The 18,773-nt window shown below is 36.4% G+C and overlaps 1 protein-coding gene across 1 annotated transcript in view; it reads right to left on the bottom strand.

Moving 5' to 3' along the window:
- The window catches only part of SYNDIG1 (synapse differentiation inducing 1), a 67,890-nt gene that overhangs the window by 34,719 nt on the left and 14,398 nt on the right, over positions 1 to 18,773 (bottom strand). The window contains exon 2 of the mRNA XM_036749974.1: positions 17,812 to 17,820. Coding sequence (XP_036605869.1) covers positions 17,812 to 17,820 — 9 coding nt within the window. The remainder of the gene's footprint in view (positions 1 to 17,811; positions 17,821 to 18,773) is intronic.

The raw sequence follows: 18,773 nt of genomic DNA, 5'->3' as shown, positions 1-18,773 counted from the left end.
TGAATCTTTGTTCTTCTACCCAGGCACTTTCTATAATAGTCTTAGAACCAAAGCCAAAGCAAATTTAAAAAGTGTATATTCAGATCCTGAATATTCAACCATGCATTAACTGGTACTTTATCCAGTCTTTGACTTCCTCTGCTTATTTTGACTTTTAATCTGCTGGTTTGTGCTCAGCATTTATTCCTGTTATTCCCTGACTTGTCATATGAAGACAGATTTCACTAAGTGGGACCAAAAGCACATTAGGCATCTAGATATTCTTTTTCTTTGGGATGTGATGAGGGAAGGGGAGACAGCAATGGTATCCTCCCAATTCTGTCAGGGATTCAAATGGCTTCCCCAAATCAGAAATTGTGCTTAGTAAACAGATAACTCAATTATTTCTAGATAAAGCTTTCCTATAAGGAAGAGCTGTGATTGTTGGGAATTATTTTGGTCTACCCACACAGGTAAGAATATCCTTTTAGGACAAAGTTTTATAACAGATTCATCCAAACCAAAATGCTTATTATTGACATTCTGTTTCAAATTTGGACTACTGACAAAAGCTGTTGTTTACCAATCACAAAAATTTTGGAATGGAAAGTGATGTTAACAGCCATTTACTCAAGTATTACTTTATTACTGTACCTCAGAAGTGGGCAACCAGCTTCTGTTTTAAGGCCTCCATTTTAGAGGAAGTATGATTTGCCTTACTTTTTGCAACTCAAACTACTTGCCTTCTATGTATTTGGCATAAAATGAACTATTGATTTCCCATTGTCCACTTATTAAAAATATTTTCTTCTACCCGTTCCATATATTTATCCATGACACTCCCTGATTGTCATCCATTTGACTAGCCACAGCTAGTCAAAAATATACTAATAATCCTATTTCTGTTTCCAAGATTCTTATTTGTTAAGGTCTAACAGTCAAGCCCTACCAACTGTGATACTAAAATTTAACAAATGGGACCGAAATATGTAATTTTTATGCTCTGTATACTTTTTCTAAATTGTGCATTCCTTCTTGAGCTGGGCTGTATTAACTGTAATCCACTAAAAGAGATGACTTTGAAGGTTATATTTGGCTCCATGCGTCTACATACATATTTTTGAGACTAGGTCTATCTTCATTTCACACCTGTTAGAAGTGCAGTGGCCTTTCACAAACTTGACCCAAATATCATTTAGGGTGGAAGTTTTAACCTGCTCCCAAGAGATCACCATATTGGTGCTAGACTTTTTGCGGATGCCCAATCACTTTTAGTAGTACTGCAGCTCAGAAGTCCTGACCTTCAGGCATTCACCAGCCTCAGTCTCCCAGAAGGAGGGACCAGAGTTATGTGTCACCATGCCTGGCTCCCATGGACCTATCATTCAAAAAATTGCTGTGCACTGAGAATGGTTGTGTATATGTCTCTATGTGCACATATATTTGGATAGATGCCCATATATATACATATATATGTATATATGAGTAGTATACATGTATTTTATTTGTATATGCATATTAATTTATTTATGAATTGATGATCAAAAGTATGATATCATGGATAGAGAGCCATTCTCAAGTCAGGAGGATCTGTGTTCAGTTACACCACTGACACATATTGGCTATATAAACTTAAAAAAGTTACTTAACCTTTCAGTAACTATTAATAATTGAAAATTCCAACCTTCATTAGCTGAGGGTGTTCCCTATATCAATGAAATCACAGGTCTATTCCCATTGAGAAAGAAAAAAGAGAGAAGGAAAGGGGAGAGGGAAGAGGGAAGGAAAGGCTGGGAGAAAGGGAAGGAGGGAGGGAGGGAGAGAGAGAGAGAGAGAGAGAGAGAGAGAGAGAGAGAGAGAGAGAGAGAGAGAGAGAGAGAGAGAGAAAGAGAGCAAGTGCTAGAGGAGAGGGAGAGAATCGTCTGGGTTACTGAGAGTTTGGGTGGCTTGTGTGCTTCCCTGGATCTCTCTTCATTTCCCTAGGTTTCCTTACCTCAGATATAACACAATGTCTTTGACAGAGAAATTCTAGCTGGAACAGAAATGCATAATCTGCTAATATAAGGAACAAATAGATAGCTATTGAAGAGAGCAGCCTAAACTTCTTTTGTGCTTACAATAAATTCCAAGTGGATCACAGAATGATAACCTAAAAATACTATACCTATCTAGCAGCTGCCATTCACATATCTCAAATATTTCCTTAACAAAACAGAGCTGACCTTTGTATTCCTGGGAATATATTGGAAAGTAAAAGCCAGCATACAGGATATCTTCTCCCTTTGACTCTCATGCACTTTTGCTAGTTTAACTTGTAATGTAGTAATTTGTGCACATCTTGTAGTTGCCCAACCATCCCTACTCCCACCGGTACCTCAGCATCAGTTTTCATTCTTACACACCCAGCACTTAGCACAGAATCAGAGTACTGTAAGTGACAGAGTACCTGGCTCAGACTCAGAAGACCTAGTTTCCAATACCATGTCATATTTATTAGCTGCGTGAACCTGAGAAATGCCTTAAGCAATTTAAGACTAATTTTTTAGGTCAGAGAAAGGTTGTAAACTATCTTAGTTGAAGGAGCTCCCTACATTGCAAAGGTCAGTTTTCATTTATATTTTTAAGCTAGAAACTGAGTACATGGTCAGCTTCACATAAGTATGACGTGTGTGTGTGTGTGTGTGTGTGTGTGTGTGTGTGTGTGTGTTTGCATTTTGTGGGAGAAGGAGGGAAGTATTGTGAGGCTGGGGGATAGGAAGGACTGTATGGAATTGGCTCCATCCTAAATTCAATAAATTACAATGGAAGACAAGGGAAGCATTTCTGAACTGGTGAGGGGAAGGTTCAACAATTGGATTTAATGCTTTCATGACCTCGCACAAGCAAAATTCATCTCTCTTGGGCTTCTGTCTATAGGTTGTTTCTCCAGAGTTTATGTTTCATGCTATAGCCAAAGGGATTTCTGAATGCTTCTTAAATTAGGCTACACCACTCGTCAGCTCCTCAGAGCTAAGCTCTTTGCCTTCAGCATCATGACCCTTTACCAGAGGCCTGAGGCTTCTAGGCTTCTTTTATGCTCATGAACCTCAAAACCCCAAACCTATGAATTGCCTCCTTTGTTCTCTACTTTTTCCTTCAAGTTACTCTTTAGCCCAGGAATGTTCTACTCTTAGTTGCTCCTTCTAAGTGGTTTTTAACTCTTTCCTCTCCCTCAACCTGCATCCAATCAGCTGCGATGTTCCAAAGAGTCTATTGTCACATTATCCTTGCATTTCCCCCTTTCCTTGACTCCCACTAGCTATTCAGGCTCTCATGGTCTATTCTTCATATCTACTCTCCATAAAAGCCTCCTAATTTGGACTTTCTGACTCCAGACTCTCCTTTCTCCCACTAATCCTTCATAAAACTGTCAAACAAGTTTTCCTAATACACACATATCAGCATAGGACTAATCAAATGTGAAGATATATATAAAGTGCTTTGCAAACCTTAAAACACTCTCTTAATTCTATGATGATGATGATGATGATGATGATGTCACTCCCCTGCTCAAAAGTCTTAAGTGTCTTGTCATTGTCTAGATCACAGGTGTCAAACTCCTGTCTGCAAAACTCCTGCATATAGTCTGAACCAGATTAAAATATAATAGGGAAATATTTAACAAAATAAATAAAAATAAAATAGAGTATAGATAATGTTAATATATGGTTTTCTAAGTCAAGATATACCCTGTAGGATCCTTATGTACAGTTTAGTGGCTCTGATTTTTATTTGAGTTTGACAATACTTCTATACAGGTTAAATGAAAACTTCTTAGCTTGACTCTAGTGAAATGTACTTGAAATTTGTGAGCCCCTTTATTTTACCTTAATCACAGGCCACCTTGTTGCTTTATCTCTTCCTTCTCCCTCTGCTCCCAATACATTTTATGTTCCCTTAGGTCTAGGACTATTAAACTACCTATCACAGAATATTTTGCAGTTGGGAGACTTTTAATAAATATTTGTTGAAATGAATAGAATGTAAAATTATTTAAAAATTTTAATCCCTCACTAAAACCTCCTTACAAGGAAAAAGGGAGTAACCTATCTTATATATATATAAATTTAATTATTATCTGTTCCCTTGATAAAATATTTTCTTTAGAAGTAATGGTATTAAAATGCCTAATATGGAAATTTTACATGATTACACATGTATAACCTATAATGGATTGCTTACTGTCTCAGGAATGGGGGAGGAAGGAATAGGATTTGAAACTAAAAACTTTCAAAAAAATTTTAAAAATTGTTTTAACATGTAATTGGGGAAAACAAAACATTATTAAAAAGAAGTGAAGGTGATATAAAAACAAAAGTTATCAGTGAAATTTGTTTAAAAATAAATAATGGTACACTTTCTTACTCAGTCAGCAAGCATTTTTGTGGTGGTTGTTGTTTAGTTACTTCAGTCCTGTCTGACTCTTTGTGATGCCATTTGGGGTTTTCTTGGCAAAGATACTGGAGTGGTCTGCCATTTCCTTCTATGGATCATTTTACAGATGAGGAAACTGAGGCAAATAAGGTTAAGTGACTTGCCAAGGTCACATAACTAGTAAGTGTCTGAGGCCAGAATTGAATTTGGGAAGATGAGTCTTCCTGATTATTTCTATTCACTGTGCCAGCTAGGTGCCCTATGCATATATGGAATTAATTTTAATTTTTCCCCACATTAACCATCTTGGATTGTGAATTTCTACAGGGACAAGGACCATATTTCAACTTTTCCTTTTAATGTGTAAAGGCTGTTCAAATCTGATCATGATGAAGATAATAAGAAGCTACATTTATGGAATTTTACAATTTGCAAATAGCTATATATATGCATTTATATGTAAATTTAATATGCAAAATGTGCTCACAACAGCCTTATGAGGTGGGTTCTATTATTATCCTTGTTTTACATATGAGGAAATTGAAGGTGGTAGAGGTTAAGTGACTTTCTTGGAATCACACAGCTGTTAAGTATCTAAAGCAAGTTGAAAATCAGATCTTCCTGCTTCCAAGTCCAGTTTTATTTCCACTATGCAAGAAAGAAGATCCACAGCTTCATTTGTTTTTTTGCTAAGAGGATAGATGATAAAATTAGAAGAGAGAAAGAACACTTTCACCAGGGTTGTCAAAGTGATATACAAGTACGAAGTCCTTAGAGATCTCTATGTAAATACCCAAATATAATCATACACCCATTGTTCATATTTGAGACTAGAGGTTTGGGTTATGTGCTTACTAGTACAAGAAAAACAGAAGACTTCTTTGAGACAAAACATAATTTAGTGAAAAAAGGAAACAAAAACTCATACTTGACTTTTGTTTTGGTTGGATTCTAAAATTTCCTCTGAAAGAATAGGCAACTAGAATCTTGTTGAGAACTCTTTTTGTAGCTTCCTGGTAAGTGATTATTCTAATGAAGTTTGTCTAGTACAACAAGGATGAGCAAAACAATCAAGAGAAAAGAAAAAGATAGATGATGATTCCAAATCCCCAATCAGTCTAAAAGAAACACAAACATAAGTTAAATAGACCAAAAGGAAATGTCAGATCCTGCTGCAGTGTGAGGTCTTTGAAAGGTGGACTTCTACTAAGAAATCAGTCAACATCCCCACTCTCTTTCTCTGGCCGTCACTGTGCATCTTAAGTCATTAAATCATGGAATTTGGAGAATATGTGACTGATGTAATGACTAACCTATTAGAAACCTCACAGAGAGTGGGAATAGCACCTCCAGAGTAGATACATTAGATGACCTTGGAGGACAGTTGCATTAAGATAAGGGGTTGCCATCCTAAAGGAATGAGATATAATCCCCTTCAGAGTTAAAAACTGTTGCAGAAAAGTAGTTGTGTTAGGTGCACAACTTTGGGCAAAAATCACTTGAGATGGCATTGATCTATCCTCCTTCCCCATTATTCATCCTTTTACTTATTGATCAGGATCTTGGGCATTTTAAACATCTGAGAATTCAGGAAGGTAGAAAATCCCTGGGGTGGGAACTGCTCCCACAATCACACAGTAGCTGTTGACTATGCAAGTCTTAGGGATTCAAGTGGGCTATAGAGAAATGCCTATTCTAGGGTTGCCAAGCTAGTGACTGTCAGAGGCAGAATTTGAACCAAGGACTTTCCGACTCCAGGCCCAGCATTTTTCCATTATTTATGCTGCTGTATTCCCAATATACATATGTATACATATATGCAAATATCCATTTATGCCATTTAACTTTTTGTATGTTACTAATATTTTCCTTCTGCATCTTGCTATTTTATGACTTAATCATTTGAGAAATATCGAGTTAAAATAATTTATTTTTTTTTCTAATTTAAAAGAAATTTAGTGACTTTTACATTGTCCTTTTGTTGGTTCCATTGTCATTGTTTATTTCCATTCAATGCTTTTATTTTACTTTCTTTCTTACCTACCCCACCAAAAATATGACAAAATCTAATGCTACCAATGCTATTAAAACATACACACACATACACATACACATATGGTACTTGACATAACTTAGCAATCACATAGAACTATTTACTAACAGCTTAATCTATAGGATAGGCAGCCAAAGACTGTAAATTTCAATGCTGGCAAGTAACAGAGTTGGGATTAGTACAATGACACCTCCATTCTCTTTCTGTTCCTCCCACTTATGCCAGAGGGTTAATTTCTGGGTAGTTTTTTAGTCATTGTTGAATGAAGCCATATTTCCATATGGACTCTCTGAGAAGAGTCTGAAAGAAGTTGGCTATTCCTACCACCTTGCCTCCAATCTATAATGTACACAGTTGTACATCTCTACCATGGAATCCTCTGCTTCTGCAGGTGCATAATAAAGCAATTAACTGGCTTGCCATTATTATTATTAGTAGTAGTAGTAGTCGTAGTAGTAGTATTCTAAATAACATGGCACTAACAGGAGATGCCTAGAATCTACCTTATCCTCCCACCCTCCAACACTAATATTAATGTCCCTGGAATCTGTGTGTGATCTTGTCTTCATATTTCTTAACACCATGCCCATATATACTATTGTAACACCCCTGTGTTGGATAGTTTTGGGAAAGTTTTCTTAGAGGGCAGCTCTTAGACTATATTGTGTGTATACGACTTCAGGTAGCAGCACAGACTGGGAAGACTTTTAGTAGACTATGAGAGACTTCCCCAGAGCCACAGACATTTGAGGAAAGCCAGCATTTCACTATGACTCCTCATTCCCAGCATCTGTACCCCCAGAACCTGCTGGGAGCAGATTTCTCTGATGAATTCTCCTTGGTTAGTCTGAGATTTTTCTAACTGGGAAGTAAGAGCTTCAGTGTCTCTTGTTTATCATCCAATGTAGTATGTATAACTCCTCTGATTACTAATTTTCTACTTTAATAAGTTTCTTGGTTCAATACAGGTGGTTCTGTTATGTAATAAGTATTTGGTGGGAGGCAGTTAAGCTAGCCAAGAGTAAGCTGTTAACCTTTTGGTCTTGGAGGGACAACTTCTTGTCTGGATGGCCACTGGAAATATATTTTATTCTGAACCTCCCCTGCCCCAAGACAGTTTTACCTGTGCTTACTTTTGCATCACATACAACAAGACCACCATACCATAGGACTATAAATTTCTAATGTACATTAGGTATAATTCAAACCCAATAACCCTCTTGAAGATAGCAGAGTAAAGGAGGGGACACCAGCAATCTACATTTTTACCTACATTCCAGAAAGGCAGAAAATGTAGTCTCTTGAGATGCAGTAGGCCTGATCCTAAATCATATCTACTTAAAATTTCTGCAACACTAGCCACCATAATTCCATGTGACACAGCATGATGTTAAAAGCAGTCTCACCAACATTCTGTAACCCAGTATTCCTGTTTTTCACTGTCCATATGTCACATGAGTGCATAGTATTAATATACTACATGCTGACAGGCTTTTCCCTGTGGCCCAAGCCAATCTGTTAGATGGTGACCTATTTTACCTACTATAGCATAGGTTAATACATATGAGGACAATAATCAGGTGTTCCCAGGTAATTGGAACTTACAATTCCCCTCCCCTTTTCCCCTATGCCCTACAGAATAAATTCAGATTTTGAGAGGTAATATGGTAGTCAGTCAATAAGCATTTACTAAGCATTTATTATTTGTTGGACACTATACTAAACACTAGGGATACAAAAAATGGGGGGAAAAGTCTAGCTTCCAATCTCAAGGAATTCACATTTAAATGGGTAAAAAATATGCAAATAGCTTAGTACATATAAATATATACAGGGTAAATAGAAGGTAATCTCAGAGGAAAGGGATCAGCATTGGAGGATTCAGTAAAGGTGTCAGACAGAAGGTCGGATTTGAACTGAGTCTTGAAGGGAAATCAGAAAATCTAGGATTCTAAGGTGAATAGGAAAAGCATTCCAGGCATGGAGGAGAGTTGGGAAAAAACTGGCATGTACATGGAACAAGAAGTACCTCAATGTAGCTATATTGTAGAATATATGAATTGCAGATTACATGAAAGGGAGTAAAGTATAAGAAGACTAGAAAGTTTGGAACATGGTCTGGTTGTGATAGGTTTTAAATAGGAAACAGTAGATTTTATGCTTTATCTTGAAAGTAAGAGGGAGTCACTAAAGTCATGAGTGTGTTGGGGGTGGGGGTGGAGGGAAGGAAAATTGACATGGTCAGACCTGCACTTTAGGAGGATTGCTTTGTCCATAGAGAATGGAATAGAATGGAGAGAGACTCTAGTTAGGGAGACCAGCCAGAAGGCTATTGCAATAGTACAGGTGTGAGGTGATGACAGCCAAAGGTGGCGGCTGTATGACTGGTCCAATGGAAATGTGTATGAGAGGTATTTTGTGCATATGAAGGTAAAAACAGTAATATTTAGCAACAGATTAGATATATGAGATGAGTACAGGGGAGGATTTTAAAATAACTCTGAAGCTGTGAGCTCCTATGATTTGGAAAATGATGGTGACCTCAACAGTAAAAGGAAAACTGAGAGTGCAGGATGGTTTTTTGGAGGAAAAGTTATGTTTTGGCCTTACAAAGTTTGAAATGTCTAGTATACAATCAATTTCAGATGTTCAAAAGGAAGTTATCTTTGCAAGACTACAGATCAGGAGAGAGATGAGTACAGTGGTATAGAGGATGGAGTACTGGTTTTGGAGTTTGTTGATTTTGTTTGTTTTTTGTTTTGTTTTTTGCAGGGCAATTGGGGTTAAGTGACTTGTCCAAGGTAACACAGCTAGTACATGTGTCAAGTGTATGAGGCTGGATTTGAACTCAGGTCCTCCTGACCCCAGGACTGGTGCTCTACTCACTGTGCCACCTAGCTGCTCTAAGTTTGTTGGTTTAAGGTCAAATATCACCTTTGAGGCTTACTATCTATGCCAGTCACTTAACTTCTCTTGCACTAAACTTTCTCCTTTTAAAAATGAGGTGATTGATGATATGACCCCTGAGGTCCCTTCTAGTCCTTGATCTATGCTTTTAAAGTCTATTCAATTTGACATTCAAGAACTTCTAAAATATGACCACACTTACTTTTCCAACTTGATCATCACCTATTATTTCCTACTACTGAAATGAGAGTGGGAATAATCTCTGTAGAGTATCTAAAAGGTTTTATCTCCCTGCTAACTCTCCTGACAAGAACACTTCCCTGCAATCTTTCTTCATACTCATTTATTTTTTCATATCCCTTATTCCTTCTTTCCTTTCCCTCATTCTTCAAGATCTAAGTCAAGTCTCAGTTCTTTTGTGAAGATACAACAGTGGAAACTTTTCTAAGTCTTTCTAAAAGTTCAGATTCTCTGTACTTCACTCTATATTCCGGTGATATGAGCGTGTGCTGCTGCTTGTATGTGATTTTTTTTCTAGAGAAAGTCTATTTTCCCTAAAACACTCAACCATTTCTCAGATGACTGGAAGAAATGGCTAGCTATATTATTGAAACGCAATTTTCATTTTGCTAGGGGAAATTTTTTTTTTATTTAGAGTTCTTCAAAGCAGTCGCAGCATCTAGTGACACAGCTGGAAGAAGAACTAGTAGTGCCCTCTCCCACCTTCTAAAATAATAGAAAGCAGAGTGGCTACATAACACATAATATTTTCTCTTTCTTTTTTCTTTCTTTTCTTTCCTTCTTTCTTTCCTCTCTTTTTCTCTTTTTTCTTTCTCTCTTCCTCCCCTTCTATTCCTACTTCCCTTCCCTTCTTCTCTTCCATTCTTTCCTTCCTTTCTTCCTTCCTATTCACCTAGAAAAGAATGCTATATGGTTTTTTGTAAGTTTTCAGTTTTCAGGTGACCAAAATCACTTTATTGTGAAATCTAGATATTGAAAATCCATTTTCTACATATGTGAAACATGCCATAAAGTGAGAGTGGGGATGGATGATTGTAATCCTTTTGATAATGCAGCAATTCCTTACATCCTAATGGGTTGCTTATTGAACCATAGAATTTCAGAGTTTTAAGGAATCTCAGAGGCTGAATTCATCTAATCCAACTTACACCTAAAAATACCACTCTACAATATACATGACAATACACATGACAAAAGCCTTTGATTGAAGACTTGAAGGGAGAGAGAATGCCCTACTGCCTAACCATCCAATCCCACTTTTGAAGAGCTCTAATTTTTGGGATTTTTTCCTTACTTACAGCCCAAATTTGCTTTCTTGCAACTTACATCCAATGTTCATAATACTTTGAGAGAAAATAGAAGAAATCTAACACTTCTTCCATAAGAATAGCTGAAGACCTCTAGCATGCTCTTGCCACAACCTCAAATCTACTCTTCCTCAGGATTAACATAGCCAGTTTCTTCAACTCTTCATATGGCATAAACAAAAAGTCCTTTATAATTCAGTTGTCTTCCTCAAGATGCTCTGCAGAATATCTCAAAGTCTTTCCAAAAATGGAGAGCTTAGAACTATGAGGCATCTAGGTGGTTAGAGCGCTGGGATTGGAATCAGGGAAAAATGAATTCAAATCTGGCCTCAGACAATTACTAGGTGTGTGATCATAGGCAAGACAATTAACCTCTGTTTGCCTCATTTTCTTCAACTAGAAAATAGGAATAATAATAACACTTACCTCCTAGGGTTATTGTGATGATCAAATGAGGTAATAGAGGGCTTAGCCCAGTACCTGGCACACAATAAGTACTATATAAATGTTAGCTATTGCTGTTATTATCATTAAACAATGGAGCTCCAGGAGAGCATATCTTTTTGCCTGGACATTATACCTCTTTTAGTATAACCTAAGATCCCATTTTTTTTTTTGTAATTTAGGAGTTTGATTTTTCTTGAATCACAATTTATTTTCAATTCAAGAGTTTATTATATATTAGGGTTTTAAAATATGAAATATACTTGCCCTTCTAAATAATGTTGTAACAGTCTTTAGATTCTCACGTCTGCCCAAGAGGTCTACTTAAGTTGTGACATAGCTGAATAACAGTAATTCTATAGGATCCAGAGCAGGGGTGAGGAATTTTTGGCTTCTAGACCACATGTGCTCTTCTAGGTCCTTGGGTACAGCCTTTTGACTGAGTCCAAGTTTTACAGAACAAATCCTTTTATTAAAGGGATTTGTTCTGGGAAGTTTGGATTCAGTCAAAGGGCCACACTTGAGGACCTAGATGGCTAGATGTAGCCTTGAGGCTGCAGGTTCCCCATCCCTGATCTAGACACTTTTCATAACATTTTTCTACAGGAAAATGTTTTGTTTCAAGATTCAAGTAACTTATCTCCCCAACTTTCCAAATAAGCAATAAGAGCCCCCTAATATACCCTCCAAGCATATCTTTCCTGCTACTCAAAGGGTGAAAATGGCTCAGGTTTTAGAGTTTCAGAAGGTTGAAGAGAAATGGAGACTCCTTGGGTGGGGATTGGATGCTGAAGAGTGCAGAGACTTGGTTACTTTCACTGGGTTATGGAGAGATAATACAGTAGTGGTCATAGCATGAGTGATTATAAGCATGGGCTGCATCAAGACTAGGTGGTTATTAGGCTAGTTAAGAGCTCAATAGAAGAAGGTACTGTCTAATGTGAACATTGGAGATAACTGTTCTGCTTCAATTGACCATGTGGTCTTTGTTTCTTAGTAACATTTTTTGTTGTTAATCATTTTTCAATCATGTTTGACTCTTTGTGACCGCATTTGAGGTTTTCTTGGCAAAGATACTGGAGTGGTTTACCATTTTCTTCTCCAGATCATTTTACAGATGAAGAAACTGAGTCAAACAGGGTTAAGTGATTTGTCCGGGGTCACACAGCTAGTAAATGTCTGAGGATGGATTTGAAATCAGGAAGATGAATCTACCTGACTCCAGGCCCAACTCTCTATCCACTGTGTCATTTATCTGCCCTCTTAATAACAAAGATGATCAATAATTGAGTGGGTTATATGTATATAAGTAAACATGGTTGATATTGTCTGAATAAAAGACAAATAACTACTTAAATATGTAATACCTTGAATTTGTAGAATATTCTTCTCTTAGGGAACTCTGTGCTTCATCTATACTGGTGATGCCTTCCTTCTCTTAATTGTCTCTAATTTATCCTGTATATATCTAGTTGAACTTAGTTATTTAAAAGTATCCTATTTAGACTGTGAGATCCTTAAGAATAAGGAATGTCAAATTGGGAACTCAAAGTTTTAAAAGATGTTCAAAAAAAAGTCTTTGCATGCAACTAGGAAATAAGACATACAGGCAATGAGGCATAAACATCTTTCTTGCCCTACAAGAAAATAAGGGAAATGGGGATGGGGAGCAGTGGGGTGACAGAAGGGAGGGCTGACTGGGGAATGGGGCAATCAGAATATATGCCATCTTGGAGTGGGGGAGGGTAGAAATGGGAAGAAAATTTGTAATTCAAACTGTTGTGAAAATTAATGCTGAAAACTAAAAATATTAAATAAATAAATAATGATTTATACTAAAAAATAAAAGAATAACGAATGTCTTTTGTGTTTTTTGTATCCTAAATATTTAGTACAGTGTCTGGCATATAGTAAGTATTTTAAAATGTTTGTTGACTGACATTTAGATACACATTATTGGAAAATTAAATAGATGGTTAGGGAGATAATATCAGCCGTACTGGAGTGGTGAAGAAGCTGAGGCACAAAAGCTACATGACTTTTTTACAGTCTCACTTCCCTTGGCAAAGTTGGCTTTAGAATTCATATTTTTCTAGCAAACACAAGACAGAGAAATATCAAGAAAAAAAGAAAATTCTTTTATTCTCATTCCCATTTTTTCATTATTCCCTGCCTAAACCCCTTCTATTGTGTTAGAATTGTGTTTAAATATACAAGTTTCAAAATCTGTACAATATTATAATACTTATTACAAAGAAATTTAACTGATATTTATATAGAGTGCAGATTTTGAAGTATGCCATTTACATTAGAATGCTCCATCCATGAGCCCTTTCTATTTGTTATTTCAGATTAGCAACTCTCTGTCTCTGTCTCTGTCTCTCTCTCTCTCTCTCTCTCTCTCTCTCTCTCTCACACACACACACACACACACACACACACACACACACAGACTAGTGTAAACATAAATGGTTCATAGCTGTGTTGTGAATCCATAAAAGTCAGTTTTGTTACAACAATAAATCTCAAACTTTCCAAATTTCAACAAATATCCTATTTATGTTAAGCAATATTAGATGTACTTCACTACAACCTACGACTAAGTATTCTCAGGAGTTTATAATAAAAAGATTTATTAAGAGATGTATTAAAGACTTGGTAGTTACATGCCAACTATTGAGTCTAAGAGACCCTGAATTTAAAAATGACAATTAAGAGGGCTTTTCATTTAATAGAAATTCATTAGGTTTGGTTCCAACATTTTGCACAAAAGGTGTCTTTGAGAAGGAAAAACATAATTTATTCCAAAAATTATAGGAATATCATTTGATATTTCTTGTTATCTCTCCATTTAGTAATTCTCTTCTAAAAATTTTAAATTGCTTCACATATCAATGTTATTCATCAGAACCACTCCCTCTTAGCAGAAGTCCTGACGCAGGAAAGATTGATTCCCAGATCCACACATCCAATCAGTGTCTCCCTCCTGAATTATAGTACTACATTATCAACAGTTTTTTGGCCATCTCAAACTAGATATCTTTTATCCCTGCATCTGAACTTCAGTATGTCTAGAACATAAATCATCATATATTCCTCAAAACCTTCCTCTTTTCCAAACTTTTCTTTAATGAAAATTGTTGAGGGTACCATTATTCTTCTAGTTGTCTGCATTTTCAACATTTGTAATCCTACACTCCTCATTGGAACTAACCACCCATACTGAATCAGCAACTTTTGTTGTTTCTGGCTTTACCATATTTCTCATATTTGTGTACTTGTCTCCACTCATGTAGTCTATACCCTAATTCACATCCTTATCACTTCTCCTCTGATCTACTGTAATAACTTCCTGATGGGTCAGTCAACTTCAAGTCTCTGCTCTCTTCAATCCCACAACCTGCCAAACTGATTTTCCTAAAGTTTAAGTCTGCCCATTTCTTGACTCTACTAAATAAAATCCAGTGACTCCCTGTTATCTTCCAGGATTAGATATAAAGTCCTGTCTTAAAGCTCTTCACAATCTGTTTCCTTTGGACCTTTCTAGTCTCCTTACTCTTCCCTCCATGGACTCTATGATGCAGCTAAACTGCCCTGCTTGTGATTCCTTGAGTAAAATCCTCCATCTCCTGTCTCTGTACCTTTTCAGTGGTTGCTTGGAATGCTGGAATACTCTTCCCCTTCTCTTTAGTTTCAGTGTATTTGTCTGCTTTCCTTCAAGATTCAGTTCAAATCCTACCTACACCAGGAGTCCTTTCCTGGTACCCATCCCTGTCCCAGATGCTAATGTCTTCCCCTCTCAGAGTACCTTCTATTTAGTGTGTATATATCTTATATCTACATAGTTGTTTTAAGGGGTCTTTCTCAATAGAACGTAAGCTCTTTGACATCGAGGACTGTAGTTTTTTTTCCTCCCTTCTTGCACTTAGCACAGTCACTGGTACACAGTAATAAGAGCTAAATTAATGCCTGTTGACTTAATTACATTAGTAGATAGAATTTCAATATGGAGAGTTCTCTACATTAATATAAACACAAGTGTATATACACTCACATTTAGCACACTTTATGTAGCAAAGTTTATATTGTTACTCATGGGATACCATGAAGTGGATAGCGAAAGCAACCTTGATTTATAAATGAAGAAACTGATATCTGTTAAGTGATTTACACTTGAGATCGTATGATTATTAAAAACCAGTCCCATGACTTGAATGCAGGTATTATAAGGTCAAAACTGACATTTTCTACTATATCCTGGTTCTTCTTTGCCAAACATAGACTCAATAACAGTGTGCCAATATGAGTAAGCCAAATATTCCTTTGGAGAGTCACAGAAATTGAGTATTAAGAAAATGGCATGACATATGGACAGTACTAGTGTTAGAGTCAGATTTGAGTCTTTGCTCCTCTACTTTCTAGCTGTGTCACTTTGAAGAAATTATATAGGGCTGTAGATTTAGAGCTGGATTGGACTTTAGAGGACATCTAGTTCAGCACTTTTTTTTACACAAATGAGGAAACTAAAGCCCAGAGATTTAATTGACTTGTCTAAAGTCACAATGACAGTAAATAGAAGACCAATGACTTGAACCCAATCCAGCACTCTTTCCCAATTGTCCATCATGCTTCCCACTTAATGTGATCATTTAAGCAAAGTTTTATGAAAATGCTAGCAATTATTTTATAGGCTAGACCCATTCTAAAACAGCTTTAAAATCTCTTCCCCACCTTCTATTATAGAAGTCAGACAAGACACTGAAGGGTGTATAATTAGTCTTTGCTTATGGTGTCTCAAAGACTAATTCAACATAGAAAGGCTGATATATGAAAGTGTAAAGAATTTTTTTGGTCTTGGTAGAATTTCAGGCTAATTTAATATACTCAGATTGTTCATGTTGAAGCTTGTGTGAACATGAAACTTGATATGAAACCATGTGCCACTATATATCTTTGATGTGCTGTTCTGTTCTCATATGACTACTGCTCAATTGCCATTTCTAGATAAAACATCACTATAAAATCTTGCTTGGTTGGGAATTTAAGTTATAAGAAAATAAAGAAGAATGCCTTTTGATACTGATGAAGAGGCAACATAGATTAGTGGATATAAACAGGAAGATGGGTTCAATTCCTATCTTGGATATTTACTATCAATCAATATTTAAGAAAACTCAGCTTGTCCCTCCCCAGATTACTTCTTGACCACCAGCCTTGCATCATTTTCAGGATAGCAACACCTCTGCCTCTAGAATCTCCTCCTCTGATCACCATTTGTCTGTGGAACCTCCATTTGAGGAAGGACCCATAGCATCCATCCCATTAGCTAATCCCATGGCTCCCTGGACAAATTCCCAACCCAGGTAGCTTCCCCTTTGCCCTGCTTTTCATCTCCCATTTATGTATTGTCTCTCCATTTCCCCATTAGAATGTAAGCACCTTGAGGGTGAGGACTGTCTTTCCTTTTGCTTATATTTGTATTCCCTGGTACTTAGCACTGTTCCTGGCACAAAGGAAGCATTTAATAAAAATCTTTTATCTTCCTGTATGCCAGACACTTTATTAATTGCTGAAAATACAAAGAAAAAAGTAAAAAAATAGTCTCCAGTGACAGGGGCTTGCATCCTACTAAGGCTGACAATATATACAGATAAAAAGATATTTGGAATAAATAGTAGTTAAACAAGGTAGGGATGAAGGGTGATAGCAATTGGTGAGATCAAGAAAGAGTCTGAGAAAATAATACTTGAATAGGAGTCAGAAGACTATGTGAGGAACAATGTGGAGGACAGTGGCCAGATTAGAATGTATTGTATGACCAGTGGCAAATCACTTAAATTTTCTCTTCTGCAAAATAGGGATATGATCTGGGTTGCACCTATTTCACTGGGTGATTGTGAGGCTCAAAAAAAGACAACATATATCAGTTAACTCGAGAAGTTTAAAACACTAACTACATGTCAATTAGTATGAAGGACCGTCCTTTGCAGGTGAGGAATTTTGGTTGTGTCCTTGGGACAACAGCCTTTTACAATTCCTTGCTTCCTTCATACATCAGCTCAAACACCACTTCCTTTGTGAGGCATCTCCTGATTCCTCTAGCTGCTAGTGTACCTATCCTGCCCAACCATCTCATATTTATACTTTTATATATTGCATATGTTTATACAGAAACATATTGTCTCCCTCAATAAAATGCAAGTTTCCTGAGGCAGGGAATGCTTCATTTTTGTCTTGTATCCCAGGCACCCAGCACTGTCTGGTATATAATAAGTACTTAACAAATGTTTGTTGAATGATAGTGAGAAATGCCATATGAATACTAAAATGAACATAATGTGGTACAATTCAAAGAAAACTTAGAAGACTTGGGTTCTGATGCTACTTCTGCTATTTAGTATGAAACATTGAGTACATCACTTATGCTCTCTGATCTTCAGTTTCCTCACCTGTGAAATGGGCATAGTAATATTACCTGTTTCACAGCATTGCTTGAGTCATATATGGTTATATGTCTTTGTTCTTTGAGAAATGTAAAGAATAGGAAAAGCATTATGCATTATTATTATTTTCTTACAGTAGCACCTACATCGACTCCATCCATCCAAATTAAAAAAAAACAAGAATCAAGCACCTACTATTTGCAAGGCACCAGGGATACAGAGTTGAAATAAGATAGTGCCTCACCTCAAGGACCTAGAAAAGAAAATAATATGAGAACATAATTATTAAGGATTACCTATTTATTATTGTTATTTATTATGTTATTAATAATATTAATATATTGATTATGTATTAAAAATGAAAGATCATGATAAAAGGTAGAATGAAAAAGGCACAGAAAAAGAAGTGTTAGCACTCTTAAACTCCAGACTCCCAAATTTAGGTTTATTGACTAGTGTATTCTTCTATTTCAGTCACAACTTTCAGGGCATGATTGTCCATCATATTGAATAAGATATCATTAAAAAGTATGAGAGTAAGTATTCCAACTCCTTTTGCTCTCTAATTCTTTCAAAGAGAAAAAAATATTCAATCATAAGTCATGAACTGTTTTTATAACAGTCCTTTATAATCAGTAGACAGTTAATTGAAAACTAGCCTTGAGACAAGGAAGAGCAAGGTTTGCGTGCTCTGTGACATATAATCAATGTGTTACCCTGGACAGGTCACTTAATTCCTTCGATTCTCCAGGTAGCTAAAACTATAAATTGCAGAGAAGATGACAACCTGCATTGCTAAAAGAATTCACCTTTTTGGGAATTCCCTATATCAGTAAAATTATAGGCCGGGTCCTATCCCTTTAATACATGCAATATTTTACAAACCACCAATCCCTTTTTTCTGTATTTACGAGAGAAAGGATTAAGCCACCTCGTAAGTTACTTCGAAGAGCAGAAATTAGATAAAAAGTTGTTGTTTCTATAGAGTCTTTGAGGCACTCAATGAATTACTCAGGGTAATCACTTCAAATCTTTGTAGCAGTGTATAATCTGTACACTTTAGAATATTAAAAAAAAGCCCTTTTCATTTTAAACTATGAAGGAAAGGTTCAATTTTTCCAGGGGCATGTGGAAGGAATTGATTTTAGATATGAATAAGAATTTAAAATGATCTTCTAAAAGGTTACTTGGAAGACCAATGACTGG

The sequence above is a fragment of the Trichosurus vulpecula genome, chromosome 3 (genome assembly GCF_011100635.1).
Source record: "Trichosurus vulpecula isolate mTriVul1 chromosome 3, mTriVul1.pri, whole genome shotgun sequence".
NCBI lineage: Eukaryota > Metazoa > Chordata > Mammalia > Diprotodontia > Phalangeridae > Trichosurus > Trichosurus vulpecula.
The sequence above is the reverse complement of the archived record's forward strand: the minus strand, read 5'-3'. Positions and strand labels throughout refer to the sequence as shown.